This window comes from Anomaloglossus baeobatrachus, chromosome 5 (assembly GCF_048569485.1).
Source record: "Anomaloglossus baeobatrachus isolate aAnoBae1 chromosome 5, aAnoBae1.hap1, whole genome shotgun sequence".
Taxonomy (NCBI): Eukaryota; Metazoa; Chordata; class Amphibia; order Anura; family Aromobatidae; genus Anomaloglossus; species Anomaloglossus baeobatrachus.
The window spans coordinates 330,596,175-330,611,195 of record NC_134357.1 but is presented as its reverse complement, the minus strand read 5'-3'; the positions used below and the strand labels follow the sequence as shown (position 1 = coordinate 330,611,195).

At 43.9% G+C, this 15,021-nt stretch overlaps 1 protein-coding gene across 1 annotated transcript in view; it reads left to right on the top strand.

The window, feature by feature from the left end:
* The first annotated feature begins 1,608 nt into the window (after window positions 1-1,608).
* Window positions 1,609-15,021, top strand: part of BPIFB2 (BPI fold containing family B member 2) — a 30,880-nt gene continuing 17,467 nt past the window's right edge. The window contains exons 1-4 of the mRNA XM_075347540.1: window positions 1,609-1,663; window positions 4,111-4,242; window positions 6,545-6,689; window positions 9,900-10,004. Of these exons, the coding sequence (XP_075203655.1) occupies window positions 4,137-4,242; window positions 6,545-6,689; window positions 9,900-10,004 (356 nt within the window). The 5' untranslated portion in view covers window positions 1,609-1,663; window positions 4,111-4,136. The remainder of the gene's footprint in view (window positions 1,664-4,110; window positions 4,243-6,544; window positions 6,690-9,899; window positions 10,005-15,021) is intronic.

Here is a 15,021-nt window from a genome sequence, read left to right as displayed (position 1 = left end):
TTCCTTTCCTCTCCAGTAAATGTTAGGACATATGATCTTCAGCTCCTCCATAGAACACTTACTATTCCCTCCACATCCTCGCCACCTTCGCGACTTTGCATTGTTCACAGCAGTGTGATGACTGATGAGGTTGCAGCATGATGATCTTTTTGTGCATTAAGTTCAAAGTGGCCGACCCCCTCTGCTGTGGCCATACTTTCTGCAGGCTGCGGCTATGATGGGGCATGGTGCTTAATAAAGCTAAGTAACTGCCCAGAGGCTCGTGCCCCCCCTTCACCACGTCCCATACAGCTGTAAAGTCAGTAATGCCTTGATGGCAGACCTGACCTCATAGTCTAACCATACTATTTGTTCTTGGTGCCAAGTCACGGATGACACACAGATGACACACATATACACATGGAAGAAGCACACATATACACATGAATGACACACAGATGACACACATGCACACAGATGACACACAGATCACACACACGTACACACAGATGGCACACACATACAAACGGATGGCACACAGATCACATACAGATGGATGACACACATGTACACATGGATGACACATGGATGACACACGAATGACATGCAGATGACACACACAAACACACAGATGACACACGAACACACAGATGACACACAGATCACATACACATACATATGGAGGACACACATATACACATGCATGACACATAGATGACACACACGTACACACGGAAAACATCAAAGAATCTAGCGCCAGCAATAATAAAATAGAAACTATTTTATTTATAGAAATTAAAAGCCCACTGCATAAACATATTGGGGCATAGTAAGAACATAGAAGCTAATAAAATTCATGAATAAGAGCTTTTCTCTGCTTGAAACGCGTTGACATTTCTTTGTTCTTACATATGCCGCAATATATTTATGCAGTGGGCTTTTAATTTTCATAAATAAAATATTTTCCATTTTATTATTGCTGGCGCTGCATTCTTTGACTTCTATCTACATTCACCTGGGAGCTGGACCAGGCTATCCGAGCACTGCACCCTCTATTTTCTCTCCAGTGAACTGTATTCTTCTCTCTTTTTGTTCTACACACAGATGACACATGTACACACGGTCGACACACATATATACGGATGATAAATGGATGACACATACTCACACATGGATGGCCACATGAACGGTAAAAAAGACAATGCAACACCGCGTCATTTAACTGAATGTGTGAAGGAAGCCCTAAAAACATAGCACAGAGAGTTAGTTTCAACTGCAGTCTGTAGTCAAATGCAAAATTATGGGATGTGATATCTGTACACCACTTTTTTTTAAAAAAAAGAAAGTTCTAGAAAAAAGTACTTTCTATTTTGTATACTATATACTATATAAAATAGAAGGATAATTCCAGTTGTTCCACGGAATCGGCAAATTGCAGCATTACAACGTCCTCGTCATGAGAAACATGAAGTTGGCATCAATTTTATTTGCATGCACTAAATACATGATAAATGTTTACAAAGTTACACCCAGACATAGATCTTAGTTTGTAGGAAGCTTTTTTAGTTATTTGCTTCTTATGTCAACACTTGTGAAACCGCTTATAAATCGCCACTCTGTTACAATCAATCTCAGCTACAATCAGTAGCGAGAAGAAAGTTCTGCTCCTGCACAACCATTACAGGTAAAACAATCCATATCCTTAAGATTTGACATTATAGTTTTCTGTAGAATTTTTTTTAAGGAAAAATATAAAATTACCGTAAGTTGATTAAAAAAAAAATAAAAAAAATCTTATATAAAGAAGAACGGAAACCAAAAAATTGTCTTGAAATATCTTTAAATTTATTATTGAGAATTTTTTTATTTTTTAATTAAATATGCAAAAGGTGAAAATAACAAAAATACTGACAACATGTAGATCAGGTACAAAGACGGTGACAGCCAAGTTGCATAATAACCTGCATGGATTGGACAGGAAAGGAGGAATAGAGCCCCCCTCCCAGGCAGCGTGACCACTGAAAAAATTATGAAAATATAATACTATGTATTTTAAGTATAATGATATTAGATATCAGATATCAAGGTGTCCTTATGCATGGTGTGCATATTACTCCTATTGTGGATAAGGGGGCACGCCAGATACCAAATTATCAAGCATATGGGATCACAAAATTAGCTATCTCAATCAACATAGGTTATAACGCTAGCCCAAAAACAGATTAGGCATATAAATAAGGTAGATATGCAGCGATTAAAAGTGGTTAATTGCATGCCCGCGTGATATAGCTGGATATCATGTGTACTGTGCAATCATGAAAAGGGCCGATGACTTATGGTATATATAAACTAACGCTATATTGGATAGATGATAGAGAGGATCGATCGATGCCTGAATAGCCCATCTATGGGAGGATTATTGGTTTGTATTGTGTTTAATTTATTGAAATAGTTGATTTCACTCTTGAGGACTGAAAGTACTGGAAATATGTAGTTAACTGCATTTTTTTAATGTCTCAAGTTGAATTAAAATTAAAGATTTGCAACTTTGCAATAGGTCTTAGAGGGAATATTAACCTCCAGATAAGTGCTTAATCTGCACATTAATAGCATTTGGAAGCTGCCCAGTGCCTGCACTTTGAACCCCGCTGCAGGGAGGGAATTGATTTTATTCCTCCTGGCAGCATTCTGGTTTCAGTCACGGGGGCGGCGCCGGTGCAGGTTCAGTTCCTGCTCTGTGTACGGAGAGCGGCGGCTGTAACCGCGCCCCCCCATACTGACTGATCGTCTTTTCTAATGTTGAGTGGCTCTCAGTTAGTCCGGGGGCACGTTTACAGCCACTGCTCTGCATACACAGGGTGGTAACTGAACCCGTGACTTAAACCCAAATGTCATTTGGAGGATTAAAGTTAATTTCCTCCCCACACAGGGGTTCAATGTGCAAGCAATTAGTAGGTTTCAAAAGCGTCAAAACTGCAGATTAACCCCTTATCTGCAGCTGAACAGCATTTTAACACTTGATAGGTTCCCTTCAATATAAAAAAAATCCTTTTATTTTCTGTATCTCCTCCGAAGAATATGCATCAGTGTTTCTGCAGTCTCACTGTCTCATGCTTTCTTCTTGATTGCGAACTGTGTGTTACTAACAATAGAAAACAATAGAAAATATTTAGATAAAGGTATAATCTGTCACCAGGTTTTTGCTATGCAATCTGAAAGCACCATGATGAGAAGGAAAAGAGCCTGATTACAACTATGTGGCACTTACTATGGTGTCTTATGTTGTTTCAATACAATCAGTGTTTTATCAGCAGGAGGTTATCACCACTGCACCCAGTAAACTAAATTACACATTTTTGCAATCCAGGTGTTTGTCCTTACCTATTTCTGCTGTCAAATTGCATAGCAAAAAAACCTGTTGATAGATTCCCTTTAAAATGAATCTGTCACCAGATTTTTGCTACCCCATCTGATCTGAGAGCAGCATGATGTAGGGACAGAGACTCTGATTCCAGCAGTGTGTCACTTACTCAGATGTTTGCTGTCATTTTCATAAAATTACTTTCATCTACTGCAGATATCTACTAGTTAGCTGTATGCTAATCTCATTATATTCCCAAACACACCATTGATTTACAGCTTTCTTTGAGTACTGTGCATAGACAGAAAGCTGTCAACCAAACGTGGGTGTGGGGTTATACAGAGCACATGAATGTGGAGAATTACATGACAGCAGGTTTACTAGTCCTCTAGTGGTAATCTCCTTTTAATAATTTGGCATTTTAACAAAACTACAGCAAGCAGCTCAGTAAGTGACACATCACAGGAATCAGGGTCTCTGCCTCTACATTATGCTGCTCTCCCACTCAGAGTGAAAAACCTGGTGACAGATTCCTTATTACATAGTTCCTTTTTAATCGCACTCTATTTACATTGAGTAAATATGAAAAAAAGTGTATGTACACGTGATGGCAGTTGTTTGGTGTATGGAAAAGTGGTTGTCCCATCTGAACGATAATAATGATAAAGAAATGAACTATGTAAACTCACTGCAAGTTGCTTCCTAAGTTTATTTTTTTGGAATTCTGCTGCTCAATAATGATCATTTTAATTCTTGCTTTTTTTCTGAAGGCAAAAGAAATCTCACGGCAGAAAATATGAAGCTACTTTTCATAACCGCACTGCTGATAGTATGGATCCCCCCAATGAGAAGTACACCGTGTAAAACAGTGGTCCGCGTCAAGCAGGAAGCTATGCAGTATGGTGGGTAGCACTTATCCATAAGGAAGACTCTTAGCACATTTAAAGTGTAACTGGCAAGTTAATGTGCATCTCTTAAATCAATAGTACACACAATAAGAAGTAACTTTGTAATATATCTTATCGGAGAAATGTGCTCCTTTCTCTGCCAAAATTCTTAATTCCAAGGTAAAATCTGTATTCAGTGAAAACTTTCCCATTACTGCCCCACTCTCTTAGGCTATGTGCCCACGCTGCGGAAAATGCGCGGATTTTGCCACGGATTTCTCGTGGATTTACCGCGGATTTCCCGAAAATCTGAAGCAGCGGCACTTACCAGCCATTTCTATGGCTTTTTGGAAATGCTGTGCCCATGCTGCGGATTTTTCCGCGGCGGATTTGCCGCGGATTTTGATCCGGAAAAATCTGCAACATGTCAATTATTGTTGCGGATTTTGATCCGGATTTTGGCTTCAGAATTGGGAAAAAAAAAAATCCGCACCAAAATCCGCGGTAAATCCGCGGCAAATCCGCACCTTTGAAAAGGTGCGGATTTGCCGGGAAAGTCGCGGATTTTTATGCTGAAAAATCCGCAGCAACATTCTACCGTGGACACATAGCCTTAGTCCTCTTTCACATGTCCGTGAAAATCACGCACGTTTTTCACAGACGTATTAAAGGTGCGTATTGCCCTCCGTGAGCCGTGTTTATGGCACACGTGTGTTCTCCATGTGCTATCCGTAATAACACATGGAGAACAGGAACTTTCTGCTCACCTGTACTTGGCGTTGCTGTACGTGGTGCTGATCTTCAGTCTCCGGTCCTGCCGACTCCCAGCTGCTGCTGCTTCCGGCCTGAAGTGGAGTGAATATGCAATGAGCATAATGAGCAGGGGTCGGAAGCAAGTGACAGCAGTGGCAGAGACTGCAGGGCTGGAGAAGGTGAGTATAGAAATTCTTTTTATTTCACAGGTGTGTTTTCTCCGGTGCGTGTCAAACGGATCACATCCGTGTGATCAGTGTGCGGTCCATGTGACACCCGTGATGACGTAGAAAAATGGACATGTCTACGCGTGGAGCACACGGGCACACGTATGCTCCACATGGTCCATGGCAAAGCACGGACGTGAGCGCAGACCCATTGATTTTAATGGGTCTACGTGTGCCTTTGTCTCCGGCACGTGAGGAAACGGACCAAACACGTACTGGATCTGTGAAGGGTGCCTTAGACTGACTGGTTTCTCCCTATATATGTCTAACTATGAGGAGCAGGGAGAAGCCAGTGAAGCAGTGAAGACGTGCCTTTGTGACCAGTCATCCTAGTCACCTCATCCCCAGTCACAGTTATAGGCCCGGTACGTGTCTCCGGTACGTGTGACGTCCGTTTTCATACGTACCGGAGACATGGGCACACATAGATTCATTAAAATCAATGGGTCTGCACACACCTGCGTGTTTTCACACCAACCGTGTGTCTGTGTGCTCCTGACGAAGACATGTCCATTTTTCTCCGGCAGCACGGGTGTCACATGGATTACACGGACCACACATTGATGTGCTCCGTGTGACATCAGTGTGACATGCACAAGACAAATCTCATGTCTGTGAAATAAAATGCTTTTCTGTACTCACCTGTCTCCAGCACTGCTGTCGCTTCCTTCCGGCCCCCGCTCATTATGCTCATGCATATTCACTGCACCTCGGACTAGAAGCAGGAGCAGCGCTAGACACAGAAGCACCATGAACAGGTCAGTATAGAAGTTTATGCTGTCCGTATGCTATGCGGATGTCACACGGATAGCACACTGAACACACACATGGACAGGCGCACACACATACACACCTACACCACGAACCATGCAAAACGTATGTGCTTTACATGGATGTGTAAAAAGAGGCCTTATAAAGTATGTCACACCATTTCTGAGTAACACGTATACCTCTCCAATAATGGACCTGGTGTCTGGGTCATGGTGCCTGATATCGGGCAGCATGGATCAGCTGTCAGGTTCCATTTAAGGGTACAAAAGGACCATTGAATTCCTAAACTACAAACTCTGAGGTGATTCCCAAAGATGTCTGGAATGATTCCCAATGAATTCTGTCTGAAATGTTTCTTTGTATTCGGACAGAAAGTTCAGTGTCCTCTGGCTGCAGCGCACACTTGGCGCTCCCCAGCTGATGTTGATGCCAGAAGACCATGAGTTGACAAAGTAGGGAGCCTTATCATCTCCTGTTGGAAGGGGACAAACAGTTGGGAAAATCAACTTTAACACTAATCTATTCTTTTGAGGGTAGAATAAACCTTTAATTTCTCTTGTTTACAGCTTGCCAGACCCAAAGAAGATCTTTCCAGAATGCATTTGGACTCATATCAATTCCTTCTTTAGAGAAGAAACAGACAACAGGGCTGCTTGGAGGTATACTTGGCATTGGACAATCAATTGCGGGCACTGCCCTTAACCTTGTGGGGTAGGTATTCTATGTATTTAAGATAATTACATAACAACACAAACTGAATAATATAAGCAAAAACATTAGTGCATGCCCTCATCATCTCCCGCCTCGACTACTGCAACCACCTGCTCACTGGCCTCCCTTCCAACACTCTTGCACCCCTCCAATCTATCCTAAACTCTGTGGCCCGCTTAATCCACCTCTCCCCTCGCTACTCCCCAGCCTCGCCACTCTGCCAATCCCTTCACTGGCTTCCCATCACCCAACGACTCTAGTTCAAAACACTAACCATGACTTACAAAGCTATGCACAACCTGTCTCCCTCCTACATCTGTGACCTAGTCTCCCGGTACCTACCTGCACGCAACCTCAGATCCTCACAAGATCTCGTTCTCTGCTCCTCTCTTATCTCCTCTTCCCACAATCACATACAAGATTTCTCCCGTGCATCCCCCATACTCTGGAATGCTCTACCTCAGCACATCAGACTCTCCCCTACCGTGGAAAGCTTCAAGAGGAACCTCAAGACCCACCTCTTCCAACAAGCCTACAACCTACAATAGCCCTCAGTCCAGTACACCACTGCGCAACCAGCTCTGTCCTCACCTATTGTTCCATCACCCATTCCCTGTAGACTGTGAGCCCTCGCGGGCAGGGTCCTCTCTCCTCCTATACCAGTCTGTTTTGTACTGTTAATGATTGTTGTATGTATACCCCTCTTTCACTGTAAAGCGCCATGGAATAAATGGCGCTATAATAATAAATAATAATAATAATAAATATATATATACTGAAATAGTCATGCTCACAATTACAAAACTAGATATTACTAAAACCCCATCCGATCACTCTATATGACTTACTAAGACCAATAACACCAGTACACCCATGTAATACATATAACACTACTATTTAATGGCAAGTTTGATCTGCAAATAGCGGCACCAACCTCAATGTCATGTTGCTAAATGGAGCACCATACCTTGTCTGGCTTTTCCGCATCAAAAGATCTGCAACATTTTGATCTGGCAGTTACAAAAAATTTAACATAAGAGAAAGCACTACGTTTTGTCAACGCTGGTGCGGTGCTTCAAATGTAAGTTCCCTACCACCTGACATATCCAGAGGCTTCATCGTTTTTCGGCATCGCTCCATCCCACATCACCATCTTGTGTCATTAACTTCTGACTGGTCAGAAGTCAAAAATCACATTACAAGCTCCAAATGCAAATCTATGAGAGCCATAAGAAGGCCAGAACGAGGCTAACATAGAGTTGTATTGAGTTGTGACTTCCGGCGCATTCCATGAAACACAGGAGCTGCCGGCCAATCACAAATCACAGGAGATCGACCAAAGTATCAGCAATAGAAGATGAAGTTGCCAGAATTTGCTTATAAGACAGGGGGCAGGGTACCTAGATTTAAAGTAGCCCTCCAGTGCTGATTGCTGAAATAAAAAAATAAAAATACTGGAGTGGTGATTTAAAGAAAAATTAGTGGGCTTTCGCATACACATTCTTCCTTCTGGGAAAACATCTTGCACCAATGTCTTGGTCCATCTATGAGAGATACAGTAGAGCCTTGGTTTACGAGAACAATCCGTTCTGGGAGTGTGCTTGTAAACCAAGCTTCCCGTCTAGCAAAGCAAAATTTCCCATAGGAAATAATGCAAGCTCAGACAATTCTTTCCACAACTTGTTCAATGTCCCATCCTGGTCTCCTATTGTGCCATTCCAAACATGCACAAACACACACAAGCACACACAAACACACACACACACACACACACACACATTATGCTCACCTTACCTTCCGTTCCATCGCCGGCCTCCCGGTTCTTGTAGTTCACCGGTACAGGATGTGTATCGGGTAACCATCGCGACCGATGCAGGAGATTCCACTGCCAAAGCGCTGACGTCAAAGGCAGGAGCCGCTTGCCTCTGATTGGTCAGCACGCTGCCTTTGAGAAGCGGCTGACAGCGGAAGTTCCTCCATCGTCGCGATGGTAACCCGATACACATCCTGTACCGGCGAACTACAAAAACAAGAAGGCTGGCAATGAAATGGAAGGTAAGATGAGCATAATATGTGTGTTTGCGTGTGTGTTTGTGTGTGTTCGTGTGTCTTTGTGCGGACTGCAAGAGCGGGTCAGAGCGCAGTGAAAATACGGAACCGGAAGTGTGTACGGTGAGTATTTGCTCGTACGGCAAAGATTGCTCGTAAACTGAGTTACAAATTTACAACAAGCTTTGCTCTTATAGCGAAATATTCGCACACCAAGTTACTCGGAAACTGAGATTCCACTGTATTGTTATGGTCAATAATATGACTTCAATAGTGAAGTCCAATTGACACTTTTGTGTAGTCCCTGGCTTAAACTGGATCTTAAAGTGAGCCTGTCATATTCTCAGTCTCTAATAGTCTGCAGATATAAAGTTAATCTGCAGGATAATAGAGATACAAAGATGTCTGACTGCCTTACAGAAAGAGCAGATACTGTGAAAAAATGACCTTTGGCTTTCAGTCACAGAAGTTCTGCCAGAGGGACTATAGTCATTGCTCAGGACACAGTGAGCTGAGGCTATAAGCACGCCTCAGCATTTTGATTGACAGCTCTCTCTGCACAGATGCGCTGCATTGTTAGCTGTCAAAGCACTGAGGCGTGCTCACAGTCACCACTTATTACGTTGTGAATGATGACTGTTGCCACTACATACGCTCCTCTTCCCTGGTATCTGTACTTTCAGTAGGGTGACCAGGCATCTTGTAACACTATTATCCTGCAGATTAACCCTATATGTGCAGGTTAGCTACATTGCTGGACATGACAGGTTTCCTTCAATGATACATCCTACCAGGGGCGGACACTGAGAGCAAAGGGCCACTGTGCAAGAATTGTGTATGGATTTGTGTAGATTTGATAAATATACACACCCCACCACCTTTTTTGTCTTTCCTGTCCTTCCTGAATGTAGTATAACCCTCTACGTTTGTCACCCAGTCATGGCTTTCATCCAGCCAGGTTTCCGTAATGCCCAACACATCATAATCCATGGTTGACGTAAGAGTCTCCAACTCATTCATTTTGTTTAGAAGACTTCTTGCATTTTCCAGCAGACATTTAATACTATTAACACATTTCTTACTCCTCATTTCCATACTTTCCTTGCCTTGCACGATTATTTATTTTATTTACTACTTGTTGCATTTCTCACACAAATACAGGATCAGAATTTTGAATGTCCAGCTTCCTGAAATCAATGTGAAGTTAATGCCACGTGTTGGAATTCAAGCCTCTATAGACACTAATCTACAAATCAGTGGAAAACTGTAAGTAGCTGAGATCCACTAACGATAAAAATAATGTTAATGTTCTATACAAAGCTATACCCAGAAAGCAGGAGGACACTGCTGTCTTTCTCAGAACGACCAATCTGTAAGGTTGTCATGCTACATTGTGTGAAATGCGCAGTGTCTATTAATACCAGGTTTCAATGTAAAAATTATATGGAAATGGCGCCCTCTTGTGTTAAATATTACTAATTACATTTACTCTAAATCATGGCTGCATAACCTTTTCTGATCTTTGGCCATATTGTCTTATTGAATCATTTAATATATACAACAATACAGTCTCTCCTGTAATGATGTAATGAGCCGGTCACTTAAGCTACTTGCATGTTTCAAATTGAGCCTAAATAGGAGATATATTTTTACATATATCTTCCTACAGAGGAAATAAATGTATAAATATATATATATCTCAAATGGAAGGTTATGATATATGCCACTGTACAGGGATAGGTAACCTATGGACTACTTCTTTAAAAAAAAGTATACTTTTTTATGATGCCTTTATGGAAAGCAAAGTGTAGAATATCATGCTTTCCAATAAAGGGAAAAAGATGTAAGCCAATGTATATTGACTTTGTAAATGGAAAAAGGATGCTCTTTTGGAATACCCTGGTTACATGGGGCCTTATAAATACAGTAACAAATAATGTATGTGTTGAAAAACTGCCCATATATTCCTTCAACAAATAAATTGCATACTTGTGGTCCGTGCACACTGCTGTGAGGATAAAGTGACTTCAGACGTTTATACTAATGCGGGCTTTACACGAGTCGACCGATCATGCAATTTCACGAGCGATCATACCTGCCCACGTCGTTTGTGCGTCACGGGCAAATCGCTGCCCGTATCGCACAAAGTCGTTAAACCCCCGTCACACATACTTACCTGCTGAGCGACCTCGATGTGGGCGGCGAACATCCACTTCCTGAAGAGGGAGGGACGTTCGGCGTCACAACGATATCACACAGCCACCGGCCAATAGAAGCGGAGGGGCGGAGATGAGCGGGACGTAAACATCCCGCCCACCTCCTTCCTTCCGCATAGCCGGCGGGTGCCGTGGGACGCAGGTAAGTTGGGTTCATCGTTCCCGTTGTGTCACACGGAGCGATATGTGCTGCCCCGGGAACGATGAACAACCGGCGCCATGTAAAATAAACAATATTTTAAAACTGAGCGACGAGTACACGACTCACGATTTGTGAGCGATACTGTGTCGCTCAGAGGTGTTACATAAGATGATGTCATGTCGATGTCGTGTGACATCGCTAGCAATTGCTAGCGATGTCGTAGCGTGTAAAGCGGCCTTAAGGCTGGACAATTCCTTGAAAGAAGACAAAATAGTTTTTAAAACTGTCCCTGAGACTGTAAAACATATCCCCATATATACTTATGTGTGTAATATACTATATATATATATATATATATATATATATATATATATATATATATATATATAGGTAGCATATTACATATATATGAATATATATATATATATATATGCATACAGTATATATATACACTGTGAGGTAGCAGCATTGCTTGGGCAAAAACGTGAGGCAGTGAGGCAGCAGCGTGTTCACACCAACAGTCTATTTATTGTTGCAGCATAAATAGATCCAATTTCCCACTGTCAAAGTCTCTTCCGGATCACAGCCGGTGCATATAGACAAATTCTTTGCATCAAAAAGTCTTGTTACCTTAGGACCCCGTTAACCGCAGGGATCTGTGTAAGGTTCTCCTAGGCTCACACTCTTGGCCTGTGTTCACTCCACACAGAGCCAGCCCAGCTCACACGGCATGTGTTAGCTTCACCAAGCCTGGCTCTCAACTGAGACACACCCTGCTGTGCTCTGCATGATTTAAACGAAAATGCCGGACATGAGGATTGCTACAAAACCTGGACTGGGAGGAGGGATCTGTCTCCCTGTTACCCTTTGTGCTATACTCCCAGTAATAGTTATAGCAAACTCAGAGGGTTTCCAGACACATTCCGGGGGACACATAGCGGTCTTCAAATATTACCCCTGTCACTGCCTCACATATCCCCCCCCCTCAGTTCAAACGGGCGGGTTTGAACTTTTGCCAACATACAGGGACCTCTGGACAGGGCATCCGCATTGCCCTGTAACCTACCAGCCCGGTGTTCCACAGAAAAGTGAAAGTTCTGCAAGGAGAGAAACCACCTGGTGACTCTAGCATTTCTCTCCTTAGCATTCCTCATCCAGACCAAAGGGGAGTGGTCTGTCACCAGGCGAAAGTGTCGCCCCAGCAGGTAGTAGCGTAGGGATTCCAGAGCCCATTTTATGGCCAGGCACTCCTTCTCCACTATGCTATAGTTCTTCTCTGCCGGGGTGAGTTTTCTACTCAAATAGGTGATCGGGTGCTCCTCTCCATCTACCTCCTGGGACAGAACTGCACCCAGACCCACCTCAGAGGCATCTGCCTGTACTATAAACTCCTTTTGAAAGTCAGGGTTGACAAGGACAGGCTGACCACATAGGACTACCTTTAGCACCTGAAAGGCTTCCTCTGCTTGTGTATTCCAGTGGACCATGACCGACTTCTTCCCTTTTAAAAGATCGGACAAAGGCGCCGACCTTCCAGCAAAATTGGGTATGAATCGTCGGTAATACCCCATTATACCCAGAAAGGCTCTTACCTGTTTTGTGGTAAGGGGACGAGGCCAGTTTTGAATGGCTTCGATTTTGTTTACTTGTGGCTTGATAACCCCTTGGCCTATCACATACCCCAAGTAACGGGCTTCTTTGAGACCCATAGCACATTTGCTTGGATTCGCCGTCAGACCAGCCGCTCTGAGCGAATCCACTACCGCTTGTACCTGAGATAAGTGGGTGCTCCAGTCACTGCTATAGATGATGATGTCATCCAAATATGCGGAGGCATATGGTTGATGGGGTTCTAACACTATGTCCATTAATCTCTGAAACGTGGCCGGAGCCCCATGTAAACCAAATGGCAAGACGACATAGTGATAGAGCCCCCCTGGCGTGACAAAAGCGGTCTTTTCTTTTGCCGCCTCTGTCAGCGGCACCTGCCAGTAACCTTTAGTGAGATCGAGAGTCGTGAAGTACTGGGCCCGTCCCAGTCTCTCTATCAGCTCGTCGACCCTGGGCATGGGATACATATCAAATTTCGAAACCTCATTTAACTTTCGGAAGTCATTACAGAATCTTAAAGAACCGTCTGGTTTCGGGATCAGTACAATGGGACTGGCCCATTCGCTCGTGGATTTTTCAATAACCCCTAGTTGGAGCATCTTTTTTACCTCCTCCGTAATGGCTTGCCTACGAGCCTCTGGTACCCGATATGGCCTCAGGCGTACCCTTACTTGAGGCTCGGTGACAATATCATGGTGGATTACGGTTGTTCGGCCGGGTAGGCTTGAGAACACATCCGTATTCCGCTGCACTAACCTCCGAGACTCCCGTCTCTGCTGTTTTGAGAGAGAATCCCCTATCTTCACTCCCAATTCATCATCAGGGGACTCCTCCTTTGATGTTGTCAAGGCACCTGAGAAGGTTAGGTCCAACGTTACGTCAGCCACCATACATTCCCTGTCTTTCCATGCCTTCAGCAGGTTTACATGGTAGATTTGCTCTGGTTTTCTTCTACCTGGCTGATACACCTTATAGTTTACTTCCCCTACTTTCTCCCGGATCTCATAGGGACCTTGCCATTTGGCTAAGAACTTACTTTCTGCAGTAGGTATCAGGACTAAGACACGATCTCCCGGTTTGAAAGACCTGATGGAGGCCTTTCTATTATACTGAGTACTTTGGGCTGCCTGAGCATCCAGCAAATGCTCTTTAACAATGGGCATTATTGCCGTGATACGATCCTGCATACCCATAACGTATTCCACTGTGCTTTTGTGAGGGGTGGGCTCCTGTTCCCAAGTTTCCTTAACTATATCCAGCAGTCCCCGCGGATGTCTGCCATACAGTAACTCAAATGGCGAGAACCCGGTGGAAGATTGTGGGACCTCGCAAATAGCGAACATTAAATAGGGCAATAACATGTCCCAATCTTTCCCCTCTTTGGAGACCACCTTTTTCAATATAGCCTTCAGAGTTTTATTAAAACGTTCCACTAGACCATCAGTCTGGGGATGGTACACTGACGTGCGTAGCTGCTTGATCTGGAGGAGTTTGCACAGTTCCTTTGTAATTTTAGACATAAAGGGAGTGCCCTGATCGGTCAGGATTTCTTTGGGTAACCCCACGCGACAGAACATAGCAAACAACTCCCGAGCAATAAGCCTCGCCGAGGTGTGACGTAGTGGAATGGCCTCCGGATAACGTGTCGCGTAATCCATCACTACCAGGATGTGCTGGTGACCACGGGCTGATTTTACAATGGGTCCGATCAGATCCATAGCAATCCGCTCAAAAGGCACCTCTATAATGGGTAAAGGTATCAGAGGACTACGGAAACGGTGCGTTGGTGCGGTCAACTGACAAACTGGGCAGGACTCACAGAACCTCTTAATTTCTGTGCCGACCCCTGGCCAGTAAAACCGCTGAAACATGCGTTTTCTCTTCACCTAGGTGCCCACTCATTAGGTGGTTATGAGCCAATTCCAAGGTCTGACGGCGGTACGGCTGAGGGACCACCAACTATTCCACTATTTCCCCCCGGATTGTATCAACCCGATAGAGCAACTCTCGCTTTAGAGCCATGTAGGGAGTTTCCAGTCTGGCACCAGGCCGCTGGGGTACCCCATCAATTACCTGTACATTTCCACGTCCAGGAGCCAATGTGGGGTCCCGGAGCTGCGCTGTTCCGAAATTATCTGGAGACACGTTCAACTCCGGGATTGCCTCGGGTGGCTCAACCTCTCCTGCCATTACCTCTAGGGGAAACCTGGCAGGGTTACACTCTGTCCCTATACTGGTGACCCCTATGGCAGGTATCCCTGAGTCGGGATCGTCCGGCTCAGGGCCTGGTTCAATCATACACCTCGGAGGGCTA